The 27482-nt window shown below is 45.6% G+C and overlaps 1 protein-coding gene and 1 pseudogene across 1 annotated transcript; one reads left to right on the top strand and one right to left on the bottom strand.

Moving 5' to 3' along the window:
* Nucleotides 1–422: 422 nt before the first annotated feature.
* LOC136499876 (autophagy-related protein 23-like) lies at nt 423–21021 on the bottom strand. Its single transcript, XM_066495375.1, has 7 exons — nt 20872–21021; nt 20537–20818; nt 19424–19765; nt 18691–18906; nt 2088–2369; nt 914–1316; nt 423–457 (listed from the first exon to the last, which is right to left on the bottom strand). Exons 1-7 carry the CDS (start codon nt 21019–21021, stop codon nt 423–425), a joined length of 1710 nt encoding a protein of 569 aa, XP_066351472.1.
* Nucleotides 21022–24423: 3402 nt separating this feature from the next.
* On the top strand, nt 24424–25021 carry LOC136499875 (uncharacterized; annotated as a pseudogene).
* The last annotated feature ends 2461 nt before the right edge of the window (nt 25022–27482 follow it).

The following is a 27482-nucleotide window of genomic DNA, read 5'->3' as shown; positions in this document are numbered from 1 at the left end:
ACCAAAAACGATCGAATGACAACAAGGGAAGCTTAGACTTAGCATGTGCCCATGACGTGCTAGAAATAAACAGTATCCTGATGATTTAACATTAGGGGCAAAACATCCAACACCTCACGCGCTGGCCCCATAACAATGAAGGCAACAGTCAATCACCAACCAAAAATAGACCACCGCAGGGGAACAAACTATTTCCCAAAAGGTACCACCATCCTAACTACGACACACACGCGCGTCAAACCTGCCTCGTTGTATCGACATCCATGGCTTTTGAGGCTAGCTGCTCCTTCAACTCGTGCTTCCTCGGTCCTGGGGCCCGCTTCAACACCTTCTTGACGAACCTTAGCAGCGATCTCGCTGGAGGCGCCTCATCGACAGTAGACGCCACGACCCTCATGCTTGTCGAAGAGGTCCCTACCTCGCTAGTTCTGCCAGTAGAGGTCGGAGCGTCCCAAGGCTGTGTCAGCAAACAAAATAAACAAAATCATAAGTAGAAATAAAAAGGAAGGGAAAGGAACAAAAAACAACAAGACTAAAGCCACAATGTACCTCATGAGTGCCTAGTCGCCGCCTTCTATCCAAAACTTCATCAAGAAACGCGCCACAACATTCTTGCAAAGCCAGGTCACTGGCTACACCTCGCACATCCTCCAAACTAGGAAAGCCATGATTAACACACCCAAGCCTCTTCAAAAGATCACAACCAGCGACCTAAAAAGACCACGCAATGGCGAGGGTAGCCACAGTAAGCCCCAAAATCAGCAGCGCTGTCCAACAATTGAGAAAACTGGCCTAGCTCTGCCCGAAGCCACTGAGGAGAACGCAGCAGGAGCAGCCTCGGGTAACACCCCGCTTGACTCCACGCCACCCTTAACAAAAGCGTTATCAATGGCAACCTTTGCCTCCTACATACATCCAAGCAAAGCGGCACGCGAGCCTTCCAATTTTTTAGCATTCTCCTCCAACTCCTCAACCTTTTTGCGAGAATCCTCAGCCTTCCTCAAATCCTCGTCCTTTCTTTTTAGCTCCACGTTAAGGTCAATATTACGACTCAAACAAGCCTCCATGTCGTCAACCAGAGCTTTATTCCTCGCAATTGAGGCCTCAAGCGACCCAACTTGCCCAGATAGCTCCTTGTTTCTGGCCTTCAGATCATCCTTCTCCTTCTCTAATGAGGCAATTGGCTCCTTCAGCTCAGTCTCAACATGACCATGGCGCCAACGCGTAGCTTGAGCGAGCATAATGGCCCTAACCCCAGCCACCTCAATGTCCTCAGTCAAATGATCTACCGACTCATGGGACAGCAAAAACTCCGCCTTTGGCATGCAAATCCAACGATAGGTCCCCGCCAAGAATCGACTGCTCCTCTTCAGTCCTAATAAGATGGCAATCGTGAAGGTCAGGGCTGGTGAAGAGGTCCATCTTAGGCTCGTCACCACCACATGAGACTACAAAATGCCTCAAACCACTACGGCTAGCCTCGCCAAGAGCATGTTTCCCCATACCAGCACCAGGCTCATCTTTGTTGGTAGCAACCTCGCGTCCCTCATGCATGATATGCACGCGATGACGGTGAGGCATCGAACCAGATCCGATCAGGCTAGACTCAACTTCCCTCTCCTCTTCAGCTTTGCCACCCTAAAACACGAGCTCCTCAGAACCAACAAGCCGAGGGTTACTGGATTCGTCAGGCGCTTCATTGTCTTCATCATCATCATCACCGCTTGCGCTAGACTCACTGCTGCCGCTAGAGGAACTGTAACCATCAATCTTCACCTCCTCAGAATCCTCGCTTCCCTCTTTCTCCTCACCATAATCACCATCGTCATCCGAGATCACTTGCAAAATAGGCAGACGAGAAATACTTGGCATTTTACAGCCAGGCAGAACCCCCCCAACCACGCTCGGCCATGGCGCCAGCGAAACCGTAGCCGCCGGCCTCGCCGTCGACACAGACGAAGCAACAACCTTTGATGCGGCAACATGATCAACCTTAGATCCCCTAGTGCGCCCATGACCACACCCACCTCGCTTAGACGTACTCGTGAACATGTCACCAACCCTGGCTCGCTTTCTCTTCTTCCAACCTCAACATCTTTCAGCTCCACAGACGACCAATCCAGGTAAACGAACCCAAGCAAATCGAAGCATCGATTAACACGATGACGATCAGCCAATGCAATCTTTATCACCTTATTCTCAGCAGTCCCCAGAGCCCCGATGAGGTCCTCCATAGCCTTCACAACCTTTTTATACATGACCTTAACCCCAGCAGCTGGGGTGTTACTCTTCCGCATCACCTTTGACCAAGCCTGCTTGACATCCATGCCAAGACCCTTCAAACCACGCGCCTGATACTTCTCATCATCCTTTACAGGAAACCACGATTGATTAGCCCTCAGAGGCAAAACTTCGCACAAACAAACTCCTCAACCAGGTCACGCGCACACTGATGATGCGATAAAGTCCTGAGCGCATCCACAGCGACGGCACAACCATCAGTCATGATACCCTCCGCAGTCACACTGTCAAGCCTCAACAACTTCCCGTAAAGACTAGGCTCACCTTCCATCCTAATATAGAACCAATTTTCGGTCCAAGGCGAAGCCCACTTGTTTTTTTGAGCCTAAACAGGAACCTCCGCACCATGACGATACACGAAGGTATAAACACCAAACTACAAATGCATAGGATTAACATCAACAGTCACCTTCCGAGGCTGAGGATGAACCCAGGTGAAGTCACATGAAGCCCTCAAGTAAATACATATACAGCATAAAGTTGATTATACTATATTATATTTATTACCAAAAGTAATTTCACGGTATATAATTATCTTATTATTTGAAATATTATATTTTATAAAAAATACTCTGTACTACTTAAAATTTAACCTTGTAGACAGTGTCAATGTCCTAAAAGACATACAGTTTTTGAATTGGAGGGAGCATAACATCATTGAAATCTTGTCATAAATCTTATTACCTGTAGTTTAAATTTTTTAACTAGCTCATAACCTATATAATATGGGTTTTAAATCTTAATTAAACTGAGTATGACCTAGCAATTGTCTCACAGTCACGTACAGATAGACAAGAAAAAGGAAAGTGAATAAGCCGTTGGAATCTGTTTGTGGTAGAGCTCCTAAAATGTGAAAGATGATTTCAGGTATCGAAAGCTCTGCCAAATGGTATATCTTATAGACAGCTAATTCCATAGTGTGTTGTGAGTTTATTATCAAAAGCAAACTAAGGGGTCTGGAGCATAGAACTAGATTCCCTTGATTCAATTCCTCCACATAATTACTTTCTTAATGAATTATATTCTAAAGATCACTCACGTTCACATATTCTCCGGAGTGCTGGGGGACGTACCCCCGGCACCGCTCCTCCCCTAACCCTCGACCTAAAGCTGGCTCAGCTAATCCGACCTCGTCCTGGGCGTTACCCCCGCGACGAGGGTACCCTTAATTGGCTCATCTCATCTGTGTGTTCAGGTGGCACGCTCGAAGGTCGGCTGCGCCGGAGGAGCGTGGCGAGAAGGTCGCGGGACGGTGGCGGCGGGTAAACCCTCACTGGGGACACGAAGGTCGCTGCCTATCTCAGAGAGGAACCGACCCGTTAGCAACTGGACCCGGGAGTGGTTGGCTAAGGAAGGGGGAGTACCGCCGTACCCCTGGCTTTGTATAGCGTATGCCGGCTAGGGTCTAACCCTAATATAATTTCACCGCGTATCTGGGCATGGCCTATAAATACCCGAAGCGCTCGTGTAAGAAGAAGGTTGAACTTTTCTGGACAAATTAATGGGCATTTAATCCGCATTTTTCCTTGCTTTCCAATGCCCTCGCTCGTCCCTCCGCGAGGGTCTAAACACTTACCTGTGGGAAACCCTCGGCCTCTCCCCTCGTATTCCCCGGTGAGGGCGAGAGGCTAGGAGTGACCCCATAGTTGGCGCCGTCCGTGGGGACCCCAGTCCGCCACTCCTCGAAAACAATGGCAACAACGAGAAGAAACACCCAAAGCGATCCGCCCCCGCCGCGAGGGTTGGACCCGGCAGCGGGAACCTCCGCAAGCGGAGCCGGCGGGACTCCGGTACTCCATCCCACCATTCAACCGACGAGAACACAACTCGGGTCGGATGGGACCGAGGCCGGAGCCAACTCCCAGTCTGAACCATCCAGAATGGAAGAAACCGGTTATGTACCGGAGGACGATGCTGAAGGTGCGGAGGCGAGAGGCCTCGAGGCCCTAAACCAGATGCATGAGGAACTCCAAGAGAAAAGACGTTGAGTCGAAGCCCACTAGAGGCAGGCACGCCTGCAAGTGATAAGGCAGAAAGCAGACGAAGCCAGGGAACAACTCAAGCAAATGGATGAGTACCTAGCTTTGATCGAAGCTAATCCAAACTATCTACCCGAACAGCATGACTTGCCACCTCCGCTCCACCCAAATCCGCCTCCTCTCCACCAAAATTCACCTCCTCTCCACCCAAATCCACCTTCGCTCCACCCGAACCCACTTCCACCACCACCACCTCGATTCCACCAACTCTACCCAGAATACATTCCCTCAACCAAACAACAACACCATAGAAACCAACCCCCACCAATGCCATACGATCCAAAATCCCATTGACCCAGATACTCTAAACCAGAAGCTGGCCTTTCGAGTACAAACCACAGAACCTACCAAGGTATGATGAAAGCATAGACCCTCGCCAATTCGTAATGAGCTACGAAGCGGCGGTGGCAGCGACAGGTGGGGATGAGTACACCATGGCGAAATTCTTTGTGATTATGACACAAGACATCGCCCAAAGCTGGTACATCAACCTTCCACCAGGATCCATTGATTCCTAGGGTGCCTCCGTGAAAAATAGTGCAACAATTTCAAAGGTATTAGCCCCTCAGCGACCAATCCCATGGAATTGTTCACCCATACTCAAGCCGAAAGAGAACCCCTCTGAGACTTCTAGCGAAGATTCATCCAACTCAGAGCGAGAACACCAAATATAACTGATGATGTAGTGATTCTAGCAGTAGTCAATGGAGTAAGACTAGGGCCATGATCCTCGAGGCTAGCGCGGAAGCCACCAAAAACCATCGCAGAGTTACACGAGGTCATGGATAACTACATCAGATCAGACACTATCTTTCGTTCGAAGACTGAAGCTTTGAAACCTCAAACGCGCCCGCCTCCGAGGCCACCACATCGTAACCAGTACCCTCGCAACGAACCAATCAACTTGAACACCATAGAGACCACACCTCCGCAGCACCAAAGACAACAACCAAATCCAGCATCTCAATAGACCTCCACCAATAGCTAGAACGACAACAGAGACAATACCCAAAGCAGACCCAACCCAAGAGATCCAGCGAAGCTATACTGCCATTTCTGCAGACCAGGCAAAGGCCACTCAACAAAGCAATGCGCATGTTTTGCGAAGGGAAAAGAATATCAAGAAGCATAGCAAGCCGCCGCTTTAGGCCCACCAAAACCTGTTAACTACACAAGGAGACAACCCACCCCTGCCATCGCCCCATACCATTACACACTAGTAAATTGTGGCATCCCCTCGCAACAACATCCACAGCAATACCCAACCTTCACCGGCTACAATCCCTCCTATCACCGTTACAACACCTATGACAACCCCAAGCCATCATATGGATACAACAATCGTTCCAACAGCCAACCATACATGGTTACTCACCCACCCACCCAAACACAAATACAAAGCTAGCACCCAGCTTTACCCCCCCCCCCCTCCACCACCAACCCAGCCACAACAACAACAAGTAAAACCAGAACCCATGAGCCAACCCATTCAAACAACAATCAATAACCCAGCCGCAACCTTCGGCGTAATACTAGCAATCACCGGCGGATCCAACGACGACCATGGCAACAAGAGACAGCGCAAAGAGCATATGAGGTGGGTACACCACCTAGCCACCGAAGGACCACACAAGGCACATGGGGCGAGCAGCAGCGCGGATTGCTGTGGGTGGCACGCAGGCATAAGAAGGCGTGGCACGGCGGCGACACTGAAGCAGGGCAGCGCGGCTAGCGGTGGAGCATGGCTAGGGCACATGGCACGGAGGCTCGGGTATGGCGAAGTCCAAATCGCTGCGGCTTGCGGTTATATGAGGGACCCGTGATGGAATAGAAAAGAAAACGGAGAAGAGTCCAAAGACCGTACGTCAACAACTGACCGGACGCTCCAGTGGCAACTACCGGATGCTGCCACCTAGAGTCCGCTCGACTCCAGAGATGTCCAAATCCCCTGTAGTCATGACTGGACGTGTCCGATTAACCTCGACCAAACGCAGCCAGAGTCCAGTCCAACCTGCCTTGATCACCTTCGCTTGATCGGACGTTGAACCACCATATGACCGGACGCGGGGAAAATACTGTTTCAACGTCCGGTCACTTCTTCGCAACAAGGGTTCACCTCCTATGAACTGACTGGACGCTGGACTTCAGAGTCCAGTGCAACGTCCGGTCACTCTTTTTCAGCAAATCTTTAAAGTTCCTTCGCGCTGCCTATTCCCAATCAAGTCCCAACTTCAATAAGATCCAAATAAACACTAATTGGGACTGATGTGAGTGACCTCTCTCAAACCCTCAAATTTTTCAAAGTATTTTACCTTAGGCTATAATTCTTTTTAAGAAAATAGGCAACAAAATGGTGATTGAAGAGAAACGACAAAACAACATTAATGCATATGCAACGCAATACTTGAAAGTAAATCTAGTTGCTTGTCAAGTTTGATCCAAGGTTAAGCTTCTTCACTTGCTTTTCGGCGGTTATCTTAACCATGTTAGACAAGCCCTAAGTGCAATACCATAAAGTAAACATGTTGTATATTACAATGCAATGCAAGGGACGACACAAGCTCATTTTCTAGTGAAGTTGCTAAAATCAAGCACATTGAGCTCATTCCGCAATCGACAAAAAGTCGCCTCATCTAGCGGATTAGTGAAGATATCCGCCAATTGATCCTCGGTCCTTACACCTTCTAATGAAATATCATTCTTAGCAACATGATCTCTAAGAAAGTGATGGCGGATATCTATGTGCTTGGTGCGAGAGTGTTGAACTGGATTATTAGCAAGTTTTACCGCACTCTCATTGTCACACAAAAGAGGTACATTTTCTAGAACTACACCATAGTCTAGCAAAGTTTGTTTCATATAAAGTATTTGTGCACAACAAGCACCCGCGACAATGTATTCCGCTTTGGCAGTGGACAAAGCCACACTATTTTATTTCTTGGAGGACCAAAATACAAGTGATCTACCAAGTAAATGGCACCCTCCGAATGTGCTTTTTCTATCAACTTTGCAACTGGCATAATCCGAATCGGAATAGCCAACTAATTCAAATCTAGCTCCTTTGGGATACCAAAGGCCAATGCTTGGTGTGTGCTTAAGATACCTAAGGATTCTTTTAATGGCAATCAAATGAGTTTCCTTAGGATTAGCTTGAAATCTAGCACACATACACACACTAAACATGGTGTCAGGCCTAGATGCGATTAAATATAACAGGCTACCAATCATAGAGCGGTAGAGAGTTTGATCAACCGTGTTACCTTCCTCATCTAGGTCAATATGTCCATTAGTTGGCATTGGTGTCTTGATTGACTTACATTCATCCATTTTGAACCTTTTGAGAAGATCATTTGTATATTTCTCTTGAGAGATGAAAATCCCTTCTCTCATTTGCTTGACTTGAAAACCAAGAAAGAATGTAAGCTCTCCAATCATTGACATCTCAAACTCCTTTGATATCAATTCACCAAACTCTTTGCAAGAATCTTCATTTGATGATCCAAAGATGATATCATCAACATACACTTGACAAATGAAGATATGTCCATCAAGCTTCTTGGTGAATAGTGTGGTGTCGACCTTCCCAATGGTGAAGCCCTTCTCAATGAGGAAGTCCCGAAAACGCTCATACCAAGCTCTTGGGGCTTGCTTAAGCCAATATAACATCTTGGACAACCTATAAACATGATTAGGATATCTAGGGTCTTCAAACCCGGGAGGTTGATCAACATAGACTAGTTCATTAATAAAGTCATTTAAAAATGCACTTTTCATATCCATTTGATATAGTTTCATTTCATGATGTGATGCATATGCAAGGAGGATACGGATGGCTTCTAGTCTTGCAACCGATGCAAAAATCTCTCCAAAATCCAAACCCTCAACTTGAGATAACCCCTTTGCAACTAGTCTTGCCTTGTTCCTCACAACAACGCCTTGATCATCTTGCTTGTTGCGGAACACCCACTTTGTTCGAATGACTGTTGCACCTTGTGGTCGCTCTTCAAGAGTCCACACTTCATTGCGGGTGAAGTTGTTCAACTCTTCATGCATGGCGTTTATCCAATCCAGATCTTGAAGAGCTTCTTCTACCTTAGTAGGCCCAAAGCAAGAGACAAAAGAGTGATGTTCAATAAATGAAGCCAGCTTTTGAGAGCGAGTCATTGCTCCCTTTGATGGACTCCCTATGATGAGATCTTGTGGATGAGCTTGTAGTAGAGGTGAATTTCTTCTATCAACCACTTGAGGGGGAGGTTGTGGAGCATCAACATCATGTGCTTGTGTCACCATTTGCTCATGGGAGACAGGAGTGTCTTCATTTTCTACTCTCCCATCTTTATCACCATCTTGTGGCACATTTGATGAAGAAGGTGGATTGATCACTTGTACATTATCTTCATCATCATTAGGCTTGATGTCTCCAACCGGAATATTCTTTATGGCCTCCCTCAATGGTTCATCACCTACATCATCAAGATTCTCATGTGCTCCTTGGGAGCCATTAGATTTATCAAATTCCACATCATATGTTTCTTCAACCAAGCCGGTGGCATGATTAAATACTCTATATGCTTTGGACTTTGATGAGTAACCAACAACAAAACCAATATCACAACATCTTTGAAACTTCCCTAGGTGTTGCCGCTTCTTGTAGATATAACATTTGCAACCAAACACCCTAAAGAAGGAGACGTCTAGCTTCTTTCCATTGAGCAACTCATAAGGTGTCTTGCCAAGAAACTTTTGAAAGAATAGGCGGTTGGATGCATTGCATGCGGTGTTGATAGCTTCCACCCATAGAGCTTTGGGAGTGTTGTACTCATCAAGCATTGTTCTTGCTAGTGTGATCAATGTTTGGTTTTTTCTCTTAACTACACCATTTTGTTGAGGAGTATATGTTGCAGAGACCTCATGCTTGATCCCAACTTCATCACAATAGGCTTTAATGTTTGTGTTGTCAAATTCTTTACCGTTGTCACTTCTAATCTTCTTGAGCTTCACTTCAAACTCATTTTGTGCTCTCTTGGCAAACTTCTTGAAGCATGATGCAACTTTGGATTTATCATGAAGGAAGAACACCCATGTATATCTTGAATAGTCATCAACAATCACAAGACAATAAATATTTCCTCCCAAACTCTTGTATGTTGTTGGTCCATATAAGTCCATGTGAAGGAGCTCTAGCACTCTTGTGGTTGACATGAAAGCTTTTGTAGGATGAGTGTTTACAACTTGTTTGCTGGCTTGACATGCACTACAAAACTTGTCCTTCTCAAACTTCACATCCTTCAACCCTCTCACCAAATCATTCTTCATTAGCTTCTTGAGTGAGCTCATCCCAACATGAGCAAGTCTTCTATGCCATAGCCACCCAAGTGTTGTTTTGGTGAATAGGCAAGTCTTCAAATTAGCATCTTCGGAGGTGAAGTCCACTAGATATAGGTTGTTGTATCTAAATCCCTTGAATATCACTTGATCATCATCTTTCTTGGATACAACCACTTCCTTCTTGGTAAATAGGCATTGAAAGCCAAGATCACACAATTGTCCAACGGATAGCAAGTTGAAGCTCAATGAAGCAACATATAGCATATTTGAGATTGAATGATCATTTGATATTGCCACTTTGCCCAATCCTTTAACCTTGCCCTTTGAATTATCTCCAAATGTGATTCTTTCTTGTCCATCTACTTCTTCATCTAGTGAGGTGAACATACGAGGATCACTGGTCATATGTTATGTGCAACCATTTTCAATTACCCAATGACTTCCACCGGTCTTATAGTTCACCTACACACAAGAGATCAAGCTTTAGGAACCCAAACTTGTTGAGGGCCCTTGACTTTCTCAACAAGTGACTTTGTAACCCAAATTTTCTTAGGCCTATTCTTGTTTGGAGGTCCTAAGAACATGACTTTCATCTTTCCACTAGAGTCCTTTCTAAGCATGTAATGAGTATTGAAAGCAAAGGGTCTAGCATGCTTGGGCAAGGGTTGTGGTGGTGGAGTTTGGCACTCATGGGCAAAGTGGCCTTCTTGTCCACACTCAAAACATCTCTTTGGCTTTGGCTTTGACTTATGTTGTTGTTGAGCTTGAGCCTTCTTCTCTTGGTTTGCCAAGTACCCAATGCCACTTCTATCTATCTTCATGACGGTGTTCATTAGTAGCTCACTTTGAAGATGCTTGCCTCTTGTGAATTTGCTCAATCCAATCTTGAGATGCTCTTTCTCCAACTTGAGCTTCTTGTTCTCTTCCTTGAGTGCATCATTATTTTTCTCTTCCTTAAGTTTCTTGTTCTCTTCTTTGAGCTTCTCATTCTCAAGAATCAAATCACCATCATGATCAAGAGTTTCTAGCACAATAGTGTCATGGGTTTTGATCTCTTCAAGATCTTTCTTGAGCTTTTCATTATCATTCTTGAGCTTGACATACTTATCATAATTATCGGTCTTGACCACTTGCTTGCCCTTGCTACTAGAACTTTGCTCAATGCTCTCAATGATCAAATCATCACATGATGTAGCTATATCAATCTTAACAACATCGTTAGTGGCATCATGTGGCTCATTGGATAAAAATTCTTGAGCAATAACAAGATTATCATGATTAATCTTAAGATTGGTATATTCTTCTTTTAGCATATTATGGCTAGTGATGAGCTCATTGTGTATCCTCTCAAGTTTATCATGTTTATCTTTAAGCTCTTTCTTAGAAGATTTGAGCTCCTTGAGTTTGGATGACATAGCATCATTTGCTTCTCTAAGCTCAACACTAGCCTTTTCGGCTATATCATATTTGGCTAAAAGAGACTCATTCTTAGCATCTAGCTTGTCATTCTTAGTTCTAGTCTTTCTAATGATCTTAGTATATTGATTTAGCAATTTAACAAGATCATCATAAGAAGGTGATTCATATTCATCATCATCACTATCACTATCATCATTGTTAGCATGAGCATCACCACTACTATCATCATCATTTGATACCTTGCGTTCACCTTTGGCCATAAGGCATAGGTGTGTAGAGGATGATGGCGGTGGTGTCGGTGAAGATGATGAAGAGTCAATCACAATGGTGGCCACCTTCTCATTTTCACTATCATCATCGGATGAGCAACTTGATGAATCAATGTCCGTGAGCCAATCACCGACGATGTATGCCTTGCCATTCTTCTTTTTCTTGTGAAAGTCCTTCTTGCCATCCTTCTTGTATGTCTTGTTTTTCTTCTTCTCATCTTCTTCTTCATTACTTGAATCATCTTTTTTGCCCTTGTACTTGTTTGTGTACTTGTCTTTCTTGGGCTTTGTGCATTGGTGTGCTAGATGACCAAGTTCTCCACAATTATAGCAATCCATCTCCGAGATTGGCTTCCTTCTAGAGCTAGTGAAGAACTTTTTTTCTTGCCATCAAACTTGGTGCCACTCTTGTTAAGCTTCTTTAGCATCTTGGCGGTTCTTCTCACCATGAGAGCAAGACTTGCATCATCAATTTCATCATCACTTGAGCTCTCATACTCAAGCCTTGCTTTGCCCTTCTCTTGGCTATCTTTGAATGCTAAGTCCTTGTCTTTCTTCTTAGTAGAGGATGAGCCATCTTGTGGTGTGATGTGCATGTACATCTCATGAGCATTGATCTTTTCCAAGATTTGTGTTGGTGTAGCGGTGGAAAGATCACCTTGATGAAGCATGGTCACAATATGCCCATATTTGTCAATGGGGAGGACACTCAAGATTTTTCTTACAACGTCAGATGGTTGCATTTGAGTAAGTCCAAGCCTATTGACTTCCTGTATAAGAACATTCAAGCGTGAGTACATTTCATTAACACTCTCTTTAGGAAGCATCTCAAAAGAATCTAGCTTTTTCATGACAAGATAATAGCATTCCTTATGCTAGCTCTTTGTTCCCTCATGGAGCGCACAAATGTCCGACCATAGTGCATGGGCGTCCTTGTGGTTCCTCACCCGATTGAACACATCTTTGCAAAGGCCTCTAAAGATGGTGTTTCGAGCCTTTGCATTCCATTTGTCGTAATTTACTTCATCGCCTTGAAGGTGTGTGGGATCCCAAGGTTTTGGGAATCCTTGTGAGGCGGCTCTAAGTATTCCAACATCTAGAGCTTCTAAATACACCTCCATGCTGATTTTCCAATAAGGAAAATCATCCCCCTCAAAGATAGGAGGAGGACCATCCCCGTGAGACATCTTTCTCTAGACGGTTAAGTCTAATTTGGTGAGCACGAGGCTCTGATACCAATTCAAAGGATAAAGATGCCCAAGAGGGGGTGAATTGGGCTAATTCTAAATTTTTTTGTAATAATTAAACCCTATGGTTAGCCCACTTCACCCCTTGTGCCTAGAAAGTATTTCTAATATTCTACCGCACAAAAAGTCTTGCAACCTAAGTTCCAATCCTACTCTAGTATGTTAATTCTATGAATGTAAAGACAAAAATTGAATTGCTCAAAGTAAATGCTCAAAGTAAAGAGAGAAGGAGGAACGCGGTGATGTTTTGCCGAGGTATCAGAGAGTCGCCACTCCCCACTAGTCCTCATTGGAGCACCCGCGCAAGGGTGTAGCTCCCCCTTGATTCGCGCAAGGATCAAGTGCTCTCTATGGGTTTATTCTTTGACACTCTGTCGTGGTGAATCACCCACAACCGCTCACAACTTGAGTTGGGTCATCCACAAGCTCCGTCGGATGATCACCAAGCTCTCAATCACCGTCTAGGTGATGGCGATCACCAAGAGTAACAAGCACGAACTCTCACTTGACCACGACAAGCCTAATGAGAAGGGTGGATGCACACTTTTCTACTCTTGCTTTCACTAATGAGGTCTCTCTCTTGGATTCTCAAATCTCAGTCACCTCACTAGAACCTTGCTCTTTTTAGCACTCTCAAGGGTGTTTCTTAGCTGTTGAAATGAGCAAAAGTACCCCCTCACACGAATGGAGGAAGTATTTATACACCCATGTTCAAAATGAACCATTATGTGCCTCTACGAGGTGACCGAATGCTTCAGTCAGTTCTCCCCGAAACCCAGTGTTTATGTTGTGACCGGACGCATCCGGTCACGATTTTCCCTCTCTGGAACCATACTGGAGTTGACCGGACGTTGGCACACAGCGTCCGGTCACTCACCTCTCAGCGTCTAGTCGTGCCAGACAACTTCACCTTGATCAAATAAACTGATCGGACTCTGCGCCAGCGTCTGGTCACACTAGAACCAGCGTCCGGTTAGCATTTGACCCTCCATTCACTTCCAACTCGCAATCAAATGTGAATGAAGTTTGCTCCAATTGATCTAAGGGCTATTTAGGAGCTACCTAGTGCTAGATTTGATAAGTGTGCACCACACCTAACCCACTAGACTCATCTAGGTCAAGCTACCCATCCATACCCCCCTTAATAGTATGGCCAAAGGAAAAACAAAGTCCTAAACTACTCTAAGTGTCTTCTCAACATCAAACGACACTTAGAACTAGTCCATCCTTAACCTTATCGTCCATCCTTTGAAAACCAAAATGATTTTCATCGTAGGGGCATGACAACCATGATTGCCCAATCAATTGCCATTACCGTGACCTAACTTAATTGCATCTGCAAAACACATGTTAGTCAGAGTAATCACGTACTGTCATTAATCACCGAAACCCAACTAGGGGCCTAGATGCTTTCAATGAACTATACAAGGCTAGCGTAATAGCACCATTGCTCAAGTGTGTCGCATCTAGTGAGAGAAAAGAACTACTGAGGAGATACATGAGGGTTCATGTAGTTCACACAACAAACCTAGGGTTGTAGTGGGCAAAGCATTCAGACAAGGATTTTACTATCCAACAGCAATCTACGACGCAACCTCGCTAGTATAGCATTGCGAAGGTTGCCAACTCTCAGCAACGCACTCAAACAGACCAGGGGCTCAAACAACACTAATTTGCCCAACATGGCCTCCCTAGCAATGGGCAATGGACCTAGTCAAACCATTGCCAATAGCTCCAGGAAACCTCCGCTACGCGGTGGTCGCCATCGAGTACTTCACCAAATGGATAGAAGCAAAGCCACTAGCTACAATAACCTTGTAGATTGTCAAAAGATTCTTCTGGCAACAAATCATATGCCGCTTTGGAGTGCCAAGAGAACTCACCGTAGACAACGGAACCCAATTTGACAGCAAAGTATTCAAGGAGTTTTGTATGCAAATAGGAACAAAGTTGTGCTTCACTTCAGTAAGACACCCTCAAGCCAATGGCCTCATCGAAAGAGCGAACGATATAATCCTCCAAGGCATCTCTAGAAGATTGCACAGCAGACCCCAAGAGAAAATGGGCAGAGGAACTCACCTCAGTCATATGATCACACAATACCTTCGAATCGAGGGCAACAAAATTCACCCCTTTAAACTCCTCTTTGGAGAAGAAGCCGTCCTCCCAGAAGAGCTCACTCACAAATCACCAAGAGTGACCTTCACTAGAGACAAAACAAACACTCTCGACGAAGAACAGTTAACAAAAGACCTCATTGAAGAACTCAGATGCCAAGCAGTCAACAACCTTCGCTCATACCAAGCCAAATCAGCATAGGAGACATGGTGCTAATCAAAAAACAAAACGTGAAGATGGTGGGCAAGCTCCAACCAAAATGGGTAGTCCCATACTTGGCCACTCAAGCAAACAGACCCGGAGCATATAATCTCCAAGATAGCGAGGGCAATCAACTACCTCACACTTGGAACATAGATGACCTTTGAAAATATTATCCCTAGTGGTGCCTTAGCGTGCGCTCGCACAAGCACTGCACTCTTTTTCCTTGTGTAGGGGCACAAGGTTTTTAATGAGGCAGACGCTCTACCCTCTAATGTAATGTCTATTCCCCAAAACTCCAACCGCCACCGAAATGGGTGGACCATGGCAAACCCACCCGCCCTTAAGATAAGGACGAACATGGAGGTCAAAACAAGTGAGCACCCTCACAAATCGCTAGGGGCTCATGAGAACCAAACCCCACTCGCCCTTAAGATAAGGACGGACGCGGAGGTCAAAACAAGTGAGCACCCTCGCAAGGCACCATGGGCTCACAATAAGCAAACCCCACCCACCCTTAAGATAAGGACGGACGCGGAGGTCAAAATAAGTGAGCACCCTCGCAAATCGCTAGGGGCTCACGAAAAACAAACCCCACCCATCCTTAAGATAAGGACGGATGCGGAGGTCAAAACAAGTGAGCACCCTCGCAAAGTGCCAGGGGGCTCACAAAAAACAAACCCCACCCGCCCTTAAGATAAGGACGGACGTGGAGGTCAAAACAAGTGCGCACCCTCACAAAGTGCCAGGGGCTCACAAAAAGCAAACCCTACCCGCCCTTAAGATAAGGATGGACGCGGATGTCAAAACAAGTGAGCACCCTCACAAATCTCTAGGGGCTCACAAAAAAGCAAACCAAACCTGCCCTTAAGATACGGGCGGACGTGGAGGTCAAAACAAATGAGCACCCGCACAAAATGCTAGGGGCTCACAAAAGTAAACACCATCCACCCTTAAGACAAGGATGGACATGAAGGTCAAAACAATCTAGCATCTACGCAAAAACGACAGAGGTTAACAGCATAAACCCCCCACATACCCAAAACAAAAGGATGAAACCGAGAGTCAAAGAGCGCGAAAACCCTCACAAAGAAAAACAATACCAACTAAGCGACATCGACACAAAACCCAACAAAACAATAGGGGGCCCACAAGAATTCTAAATCAATCATTTCAAACGAAGAATTCACTCCACATAGCAATCTCACCAACAAAACATCAAACTTTCATAAACCAATCGTATTCATCACCAGATCGAGAAATGAATCGATTGGAATTAAATGCTTCACCCACCCAATCGACATTAAAAACAAACCACCACTCCAAAATCTAACAGCCGGTTTACCCTATAAATACCACCCCAATCCACCCAATGGGTCGATCAGCAAACACAGCAACAATAACAATCCTCAACCTCCCCACACTCGAGAATGCCTCTCAAACCCCCAAACCCTCGCAAGAGAAAATCCCCGCCTAAGAAACTACTAGACCCCACCCTCGACAATCCAAATGAGGGTACCTCAAGAACAAACATAACGCTAGGGACAGCTGGAACAATCTCATCCGCGAGCCCAACTAGCGCAGTCCCAAAGGCTAGAGCCCTCAGGGGATACCGCAAGAAAAAACGTAACATCCCCCCGAGTGCTCCCTCGCCGCCAATCTCGAGCCCCGGAGTGAAGGGATCGCCAACACCTCCTACTAGAAGCTAGTGCATGCTAGCCAACACCTTCATTCAACCATGCTAGCCTCGAGGATCGCATATATCTAGCAACCCTCGGGCGAAGGTCCAGCGAAGGCAAAATCGACAAGGACGACGACGCCGTCCACCAATAAATCAAGAGGAGGGGTTTCAATCCCACCCTCCTACAAGTGGGCAATCAGCCACACGCCAAAGAAGCTTCGCTAAGAACAAGAACATGAAGGCGCTCTAGGAGAAACTTGCGCTCAGAGCGACGCGAAGCCTCACGGGGTCCAAGCTCCACAAGAAGGAAACCTAGGACCCTGCGGCCAACCAAGACAGCATCAATCGAGCCCTCCATCACCAAGGCGATTGCAAATCATCAAGGGTTCACCAAGGTTCATCATTAATCGGGGAGTTACAGCGAAGCCGTCACATCATCCTCCATGAAGACGATAATCAAAAAAACCCTCCACGGCAAACCATCGATGTATTTAGAACTAGCACTGCTATGTAACCCCCATCAAATAAAATAAAGTCAAACCCAACACTCTTCTCTCATTCTATTTTTCACCCAAAGCAAGTCAAGTTTTAGGAAATAAAAAATAGTGAGCCTCGTCTAAAAGAAAAGGGGGGCGTCACTGCGTGCCAAGTTATAGAGAAAAAACACAGCGAGCCTCGCCTGAAAGAAAAGGGGGGCATCGCTGCGTGCCAAGTTAAAGAGAAAAAACATGGAGAGCCTCGCCTGAAAGAAAAGGGGGGGCGTCGCTGCACATCAGGTTCTACAAAACAAAAAACAGCGAGCCTCGCCAGAAAGAAAAGGGGGGCATCGCTGCAAGCTAAGTTTTAGAAAATAAAAAAATAGCGAGGCTTGCTAGAAAGAAAAAGGGGGCGTCTCTGTGCGCCAAGTTTTAGAGAAAAAAACACAGAGAGCCTTGCCTAAAACAAAAGGGGGCGTCACTGCGTGTTAGGTTTTACTCAATGAAAAACAGCGAGCCTCGCCTGAAAGAAAAGGGGGCGTCGCTGCGCGTCAGGTTTTTAAAAACGAAAAATAGCGAGCCTTGCCTGAAAGAAAGGGGGCATCACTGCGCGTCAAGTTTCAGAGAGAGATAAACATTGAGCCTCGCCTAAAAGAAAAGGGGTGCATTCCTGTGAACCAAAGCTACAACAAAATCACACCGCATCCTGACTCATTAATTAAACATCTACAAATAATGTTTACAACGATTGGAACCCTCGAACGGGTTTCCAACAACACGCCAAATTTACAACCAATACAATAACAACCATTACATTGATAAAAAACAGACATCAAGTCGACCATCCGCATCAGGAACTCCCAGACATTGGGAGCATCCTCTTCAAAACACACCTCGCATGCCACCTCCCTTGCCATCTCCATAACTATATTTTCAAGCACACTCTCAACCTATTCATCTGCTACACCCTCCACAGACTCAGCTACATCATCCACAACCACCTACAAACCCTCACCCTCGCCTGGCCCCTCAACCCTTACAATTGCCCCCCAAAGAATGGGTGCCGCGGGTACCAAAGGCAAGTCACCTTCCAAAACCCTCGTGCTGGTACACACGTCGATGGTCACGCTCATCAACCTCCAACGGCTCAGGCTTCGGACACCTTTAGCTCCCCCTCAGGCATCCAGACTCAGGCGTCCTCGCCTCAAAAATAAAATCTATAGCATCCTCATCATCAACATCATCCAAAACCCCTGAAGTAGACCCCAAACCAAAAAGCAAGCGCTCAGACTAACGATTCGTAAGATCTGTGTTCCGCCAAAACCTACTCGCTTCCTAATTCTTCTTATCATACAAACCAACCTTCGCCCACCAAAAACGATCGAATGACAACAAGGGAAGCTTAGACTTAGCATGTGCCCATGACGTGCTAGAAATAAACAGTATCCTGATGATTTAACATTAGGGGCAAAACATCCAACACCTCACGCGCTGGCCCCATAACAATGAAGGCAACAGTCAATCACCAACCAAAAATAGACCACCGCAGGGGAACAAACTATTTCCCAAAAGGTACCACCATCCTAACTACGACACACACGCGCGTCAAACCTGCCTCGTTGTATCGACATCCATGGCTTTTGAGGCTAGCTGCTCCTTCAACTCGTGCTTCCTCGGTCCTGGGGCCCGCTTCAACACCTTCTTGACGAACCTTAGCAGCGATCTCGCTGGAGGCGCCTCATCGACAGTAGACGCCACGACCCTCATGCTTGTCGAAGAGGTCCCTACCTCGCTAGTTCTGCCAGTAGAGGTCGGAGCGTCCCAAGGCTGTGTCAGCAAACAAAATAAACAAAATCATAAGTAGAAATAAAAAGGAAGGGAAAGGAACAAAAAACAACAAGACTAAAGCCACAATGTACCTCATGAGTGCCTAGTCGCCGCCTTCTATCCAAAACTTCATCAAGAAACGCGCCACAACATTCTTGCAAAGCCAGGTCACTGGCTACACCTCGCACATCCTCCAAACTAGGAAAGCCATGATTAACACACCCAAGCCTCTTCAAAAGATCACAACCAGCGACCTAAAAAGACCACGCAATGGCGAGGGTAGCCACAGTAAGCCCCAAAATCAGCAGCGCTGTCCAACAATTGAGAAAACTGGCCTAGCTCTGCCCGAAGCCACTGAGGAGAACGCAGCAGGAGCAGCCTCGGGTAACACCCCGCTTGACTCCACGCCACCCTTAACAAAAGCGTTATCAATGGCAACCTTTGCCTCCTACATACATCCAAGCAAAGCGGCACGCGAGCCTTCCAATTTTTTAGCATTCTCCTCCAACTCCTCAACCTTTTTGCGAGAATCCTCAGCCTTCCTCAAATCCTCGTCCTTTCTTTTTAGCTCCACGTTAAGGTCAATATTACGACTCAAACAAGCCTCCATGTCGTCAACCAGAGCTTTATTCCTCGCAATTGAGGCCTCAAGCGACCCAACTTGCCCAGATAGCTCCTTGTTTCTGGCCTTCAGATCATCCTTCTCCTTCTCTAATGAGGCAATTGGCTCCTTCAGCTCAGTCTCAACATGACCATGGCGCCAACGCGTAGCTTGAGCGAGCATAATGGCCCTAACCCCAGCCACCTCAATGTCCTCAGTCAAATGATCTACCGACTCATGGGACAGCAAAAACTCCGCCTTTGGCATGCAAATCCAACGATAGGTCCCCGCCAAGAATCGACTGCTCCTCTTCAGTCCTAATAAGATGGCAATCGTGAAGGTCAGGGCTGGTGAAGAGGTCCATCTTAGGCTCGTCACCACCACATGAGACTACAAAATGCCTCAAACCACTACGGCTAGCCTCGCCAAGAGCATGTTTCCCCATACCAGCACCAGGCTCATCTTTGTTGGTAGCAACCTCGCGTCCCTCATGCATGATATGCACGCGATGACGGTGAGGCATCGAACCAGATCCGATCAGGCTAGACTCAACTTCCCTCTCCTCTTCAGCTTTGCCACCCTAAAACACGAGCTCCTCAGAACCAACAAGCCGAGGGTTACTGGATTCGTCAGGCGCTTCATTGTCTTCATCATCATCATCACCGCTTGCGCTAGACTCACTGCTGCCGCTAGAGGAACTGTAACCATCAATCTTCACCTCCTCAGAATCCTCGCTTCCCTCTTTCTCCTCACCATAATCACCATCGTCATCCGAGATCACTTGCAAAATAGGCAGACGAGAAATACTTGGCATTTTACAGCCAGGCAGAACCCCCCCAACCACGCTCGGCCATGGCGCCAGCGAAACCGTAGCCGCCGGCCTCGCCGTCGACACAGACGAAGCAACAACCTTTGATGCGGCAACATGATCAACCTTAGATCCCCTAGTGCGCCCATGACCACACCCACCTCGCTTAGACGTACTCGTGAACATGTCACCAACCCTGGCTCGCTTTCTCTTCTTCCAACCTCAACATCTTTCAGCTCCACAGACGACCAATCCAGGTAAACGAACCCAAGCAAATCGAAGCATCGATTAACACGATGACGATCAGCCAATGCAATCTTTATCACCTTATTCTCAGCAGTCCCCAGAGCCCCGATGAGGTCCTCCATAGCCTTCACAACCTTTTTATACATGACCTTAACCCCAGCAGCTGGGGTGTTACTCTTCCGCATCACCTTTGACCAAGCCTGCTTGACATCCATGCCAAGACCCTTCAAACCACGCGCCTGATACTTCTCATCATCCTTTACAGGAAACCACGATTGATTAGCCCTCAGAGGCAAAACTTCGCACAAACAAACTCCTCAACCAGGTCACGCGCACACTGATGATGCGATAAAGTCCTGAGCGCATCCACAGCGACGGCACAACCATCAGTCATGATACCCTCCGCAGTCACACTGTCAAGCCTCAACAACTTCCCGTAAAGACTAGGCTCACCTTCCATCCTAATATAGAACCAATTTTCGGTCCAAGGCGAAGCCCACTTGTTTTTTTGAGCCTAAACAGGAACCTCCGCACCATGACGATACACGAAGGTATAAACACCAAACTACAAATGCATAGGATTAACATCAACAGTCACCTTCCGAGGCTGAGGATGAACCCAGGTGAAGTCACATGAAGCCCTCAAACATAGATACTAAGCTTCACAAAACTAGAGGGGTTCAGCTGATGAAACTTAAGGTTAAACCATTTCAGCACGCCAACAACAAGAGGGTGTGCCGGAAACCTCAAGCTAGCCAAGAAGAATTCCTTATACACAACAACCTCGTCATCATGAGGATAGGGAACAACCTCTCCCTTAGACAGCCTCGCAAGATCTCGAGCGAACCAACCAGCCTTCGCAAACTCATCCAAGTCGCTCGAAGTAATCCTCGACAGACCAAACTCGAAGCTCACCGCAGCAGCCGAAGCAGAGTCAGCGACCTCTGAAACTGTCAACAAGCTTTGTAGTTCTCTTCACCCGAGCCATCGATGTACAAACGTGCCAGCAGACTCGTCAGCACAAAAAAATGAAAGACAACAAATACTAATGAACAAGCGATTACCTCAATAAGTGCGATGAGACAAATGAAGCCAGCAAAAGCACTGAACCCCCCAAAAAAAGCGACCCTCGCAACAATCAAACCTTCGCTCAGCAAACTCAGCAGTAGCAACCAACCAGCAATCAGAAAGCGCAACAATGAAAAGCCCTAACCCACCACAACTATTTAGGCACCAAGCACCCGCACCTAAGGAAAGAAGCCGATGCAAATCCCAAAGATTCATGAACCACTCCCCAAGAAAAACACGAACAGAAAACACCCAACAATCTTGCCCCCATCCAAAATACACAATGGGCCCATTTACCCAAACCAATCAAAGGACCAGCTTCGATCGAGCACGATTGGGGCGTCGCTGAACCGGGGCCGCAAGCTAGGTACCCACGCATGCCCGCCTCCCCAAGTTTTAACGTTGCTCCAACCCATCACGTTGGGCTCGAACCTCGAGGGGCTGCTGTTGGGGGGAGGTACCCTCGGCACCTCTCCTCCCCTAACCCTCGACCTGAAGCTAGCTCAGCTAATCCGACCTCGTCCTGGATGTCACCCCCGCGATGAGGGTACCCTTAATTGGCTCATCTCATCTGTGTGTTCAGGTGACACGCTCAAAGGTCGGCTGTGCCGAAGGAGAGTGGAGGGAAGGTCGCAGGATGGTGGCGGCGAGGTAAACCCTCGCTGGGGACGTGAAGGTCGCTGCCTGTCTCAGAGAGGAACTGGCCCGTCAGCAACTAGATCCGGGAGTGGTTGGCTGAGGAAGGGGGATTACTGTCGTACCCCTGGCTTTGTATAGCGTATGCCGGCTAGGGTCTAACCCTAATGTAATTTCACCGCGTCTCCGGGCATGACCTATAAATGCCTGGAGCGCTCGTGTAAGAAGAAGGTTGAACTTTTCCGGACAAATTAATGGACATTTAATTCGTATTTTTCCTTGCTTGCTAGTGCCCTCGCTCGTCCCTCCGTGATGGTCTAAACACTTACCTGTGGGAAACCCTCGGTCTCTCCCCTCATATTCCCCGTCGAGGGCGAGAGGCTAGGAGTGACCCCACATGATTAGCTAAAGTTAAAGGTAAATTAAACTTTAGATCACTTTAGCTCACTTATGTGGTCTAGTGAACTAATTGTATTTTTGTGTGGTAGGCTAGAGTTTAGACATCACTTTCAGGCCATTCGTTCGGAGTCTCAGGGCAGTCCCAATGGTGTATTGATGATGGTTTCTATCCTCATTAAATGACTTGTCATGTAGGCAAAACAGTTGACTATGACAACGTAATTAATGAAGAAAGAGAGCAAAAATCCTAGAAATGGTTTCCTCATGAAGAAATCAGGTCTTCTCTTGACCCAATACACCAAGAAACCATGAAATCGCCATTGGGGAGAAACTACCAGTTTCCATGGGGCTCATGCCGCACTTCCATTGGAGGAAGAAGATAGAGTTGGGAGAGAGAAAGAGAAAATAATTATTACTCATAGAAATCATGGGTTGGAAAGCAGTACTTTTTGTGCGGTATTCTATATTATAGAAACTAATAGTTTCTTTCATTAGGGACTGCCCTCATAAGCTAAAGTGATATAAAGTTTAGTGGCTAAATTTTAGACCATGGGATCCAAACAGGACCTCACTTGGCATGGATAATCAATTCTGTGATAGCTCTCACTAATCATCAATTAGTAGATCCCAACACGTACAAGTTGCTTGGTTTAATTCCCATTGCCGCGCGCTATCACACATGCTTTTCCACTTCTTTAATTCCTTCCACTTCCGATTGCTTGTGGGCATATCTGCTTACATATTTGAAAGGGATGCAAACTGGTATGGAAGGAGAATTTTGCGTCTTGGCTATAAATTCCCTAGTCCTATCAATGTCTCATCCTCGTGACTACTACCGTCGTCTTGAAATATGAGTAAATTCTGAATTATCCCATCATAAACTATTATTAGGTTAATCAAATTTGCAGAAATGAACAGTAATATTTACAATATTAAATCAACATCAGTATATACATTATGAAATGTTGTTCTCATAAAATCTTCCTGTTTGATACTCATGTATATAAATTTATTCGACCTTATAATAATTTGACTTATAGGTTAAAACTAAATCTAGAACAGAGGAAGTATGCAGTTGGCATAAATCTCATCGGAAGATTGCAGTTGACGGCAGAGCTCCTGTCGCAGATTCTCACTAAATTATTAGACCGATAGACATCAGAGACATTAACGGTGAGCCATGCGTAATAATGCGTTGAGACGATAACGAGTCTGAAAGCGACATTGAATTGCTTGATCAGAAGCTGAGAAGAATCAAACCTTTAACACGATGCATCATGACTGAAGCTTATCACAATTTGTTAGCCTCCTTTAGTGGAAACAATAATCTACGTATTAGGCCATATTCACATGTTTTATGAGCCATATTTTTTCAATAAATAAACAGTATTTTTCTCTCAAAATAAATGAGCCAACAGTAGCTTTTCAGCTTATTATCACAACCTTTCACACACGACACACTCTTTTTTAGGAAACCACAACACACCAATTGCAGGTGTAGCTGGCTTGCCGTCCATGCGCTGCACGGCTAGATGCATGGTTTCACACTGATGATGGCCGAGTCCCAAACCAAGCATCCAATCGGACATGCTAACCTGCCACGGCCTGTTTGGTTGTGCTTTCAGGCAGCGTTGTCTAGCCAAGCAGCAATTCAGGCCAATGCCTGCCTGCTAGCTTTTAGTTCATTTTCTATGCAGCAGCCGACCCATATGCTAATCGATCCAGCAACTGAAATTCTCGGCATGTCACCGATCTCCTCCATGGACAACAACAACATGGTAGCCTGCACTGCACGGCCGCAAAGTGCGAACGGATCGGAACCGCGCGCAGGCAGGCAGCCGGGATCTTGCTGCTGTGTTTGTTGGGTTGGTCTCCTCCGGCGTGTCCCGTGCCGATCCGGCAGGGCCGCCAATCGCCTCATGGAGTGCCCTGCCCAGAGGGAGACACGGCAGGGGGGCAGGCCGGAGACAGGACGCCCCGCTATGGCAATGGCATGCGTGGCAGCGAGCTGACACTGAAGGAAAGCCACGCATCTGGCCAAGCAAAGATCTCATCAGCCAATTAACTATCCCATTAGTTGTTGAGGGCTCAGAAAGATGGCCTTTTCTGTGCCTGCAGACTGGATTACCTACTACTAATCCTATGTCTCCTTCTCTTCTGCTTGGATGCATAGCGCGAATGCATCCATGATCCATGTGCTGCCTGGAATGAAGGATGCTTCGGAGACGAATCGGCAGATTTACTTATATTTAATTAATGATGGAGGAAGCAAAGCAAAGCAACGAGGGACTCCTGTCCTGACAGGTAGGTACACTTGCTACTGTTCCCCTGTCTCTGGGCCTCCACGTGTTCCATAGCAGCAGCCCAGAAGGTGCCTAGAATCATCGTCGCTTTTAAATTTTAGTCGTTGTCTCATTAAATGTTTGGACATATACAATGAGTATTAAATATCGACTATTTACGAAACTAAATACATAGATTGAGACTAATTTATGAGATGAATTTATTAAGCCTAATTAGTCCATGATTTGATAATGTGGTGCTACAGTAAACATATACTAATGATGGATTAATTAGGATTAATAAATTCGTCTCGTGGATTACCTGAGAACTTTCGAATATTCCCTGCAATATTTCATGTGACATCCGATGTGACATCTCTTAAATTTTAGTCTCTGAATTCAAACACCGCGTTAGTCTACCGCTTTGCTGTTGATTTTCAGCATTTTCTATATAAAATCGCGATCGTATAATTATCTTTTTATGCCTGGTCTCCTTGCGTAACATTTGGCGTGGAAACACATTTTCAGTTCCAGATTCCTGAGGTTTTCGAAAAGTTCCAGATTCCTCGGCCAAAAAAAGAAGAAGCCAAACAATCCACGACACTTCCTCCGTTTTAAATTGTACTCACTTTGGTTTTGTCCTAATTCAAAATTTTCAACTTTAATTAAGTTTTATAAACATCAAATATATTCAATAGAGCATTTATTTGAATTTGTATATATAATGCAAAAATATGCTCAGGATAAAATTAAAGTAAATTACAAGACTCGTAGAAGTTAGTGGAGAATGAAAATATCCTATATTTAGTCACAAGTGGCTACGTAGCATAGTGGTAGGGAAGGCTAACGCATGTGTCTATTTCTCGAGAAATTAGAATCATGTGCTTCGTTACTGGGCTTCTTTCGATAAGTTTTTTTTTCTATTTTTTATGATTGATTTTGAATTTCAAAAAATATTTTTTAGAGACGGTTCATTTTACGATCATCTCTACAAATCAATTCAATAGCTGGTAAGAAACGTCAACCGTTTTTACAAATTAATTTCTAGATTTAGTTATATATCAACTTCTAAAAATCCTTGATTTCTAGAAATCGTTTTTGTCGCCTTTACAGTAGAATTGGTATGTGTAGTATTGTAGCAGTGTCGGTACCATCATCGTCCTTGATACATGGGTATTTTTGTTTTCGAATAGACTAGGTAGCGTGTTCGTGCGTTGCTATGGGATAACTACCAATTTATACTAAAAACACATGGATCGTACGATAAAATAATAATACTGTAAAACTTAAATACCAACGTTAAAGTGACATTTAATCTAAAAAGCAAAGTTTATGAATTTAACACGGTCACGGAGTGCGCGGCGTCGCAGGCTTACAAACTCTACTTTATAGACCTTTTCGTGATGCAGCTAAGATAATATTTTATATTGACAGAAAGAAATCTCCGATATCCATTTCTTTCATTGTAATCCATTTATCTGGACAATGTTTGAGGTGAGGGCACGGTTACAGTGTGTTGGCACCGTTTTTTGCACGTGTCAAAATAATCGGAGTGGACTAATCGGCAAGAGGAAAGTTATTGAATAATTTGATAGCCGATGAAAGATGGTTTGTAAAGATGGTTGCCGATAGCTGGTGATGGTCGATGGAAAGGTTGATTTGGACTCGGGCGTTGCCGATGAGGTTGGAGGTGTTATTGTCGATGCCGATGAAGGGAGGCTTGAGGACTACTGCCGATGAAACATGGAGTATGCCGATGAAGGGAGGCTTGAAGACTACTGCTGATGAAACAGGGAGTATGCCGATGAAGGAAGACTTGAAGACTACTGCCGATGAAATAGGGAGTATGCCGATGGGAAGGAGGACGGTGAGATTTCCATCGTAATTGAGGCGGACAGGGAAATAGATAGGAGTTGATTTCCTTTTCTGTATTTGTTAGGTTATGATTCATGTAAGAGTCACGTGTTTCCTTAGATATGGGATTGGTGTCCTAGTTGTGTTTGGTTGTGTCTCTTTAGATCAGGGTATAAATATGGAGTAAGGGGCAATGTAATAGAAATATCAATCAACATCAAAACCAATTTTTACTCCTATTTGCATCTACTTACTTTTCGGCGACTTCGTCAATTTGCATATTTTTCCTTTTTTACGAGTTCTCATTGATTCGGCGAGCTGCATCGTTTCAGTGCGACCTTCGGCGATTCTCGAGTTCCGCGTGAGCACCTCTTGGCCGTGACTTCCGGGCGTATCGCTGTTGTCAGGACCAAAGTGTTCGTATCTTCATCCTTGTCGATTAGCAGGTCAAATCGACTGGCACGCTTTGGATATCGATTCGGGTATTAGCCCTTTGTGTTTGCAGATCACTTTTACATCAACACATCTTTTGGCACGCCCGGTGGGACCAATCAATCAATATGTTCAATTCCGAGATCGATTCAGGGAACATTATCGCAGTATCAGAAGAAGATCTCAAGGAAGAACAGAGGCAGGCTATGAAAAAGGCTGTAGAAGAATACAAGCAGCTTTGTCTGAGATC

Source organism: Miscanthus floridulus, chromosome 13, assembly GCF_019320115.1.
Source record: "Miscanthus floridulus cultivar M001 chromosome 13, ASM1932011v1, whole genome shotgun sequence".
Taxonomy (NCBI): Eukaryota; Viridiplantae; Streptophyta; class Magnoliopsida; order Poales; family Poaceae; genus Miscanthus; species Miscanthus floridulus.
Note: the sequence above shows the minus strand (reverse complement) of the source record. Positions and strands in the feature narration are given on the sequence as shown.

What these genes read in the sequence shown, in the direction of transcription:
- LOC136499876 (XM_066495375.1), bottom strand. Translation starts at nt 21,021, where the DNA reads ATGGAAGGTGAGCCTAGTCTTTACGGGAAGTTGTTGAGGCTTGACAGT. An exon ending in CTGAGGATTCTCGCAAAAAG is followed by an intron (nt 18,907 to 19,423) that starts GTTGAGGAGTTG and finishes TTGCTGACACAG; the next exon opens with CCTTGGGACGCTCCGACCTC. An exon ending in ATGTCGATACAACGAGGCAG is followed by an intron (nt 2,370 to 18,690) that starts GTTTGACGCGCG and finishes TTTCCTGTAAAG; the next exon opens with GATGATGAGAAGTATCAGGC.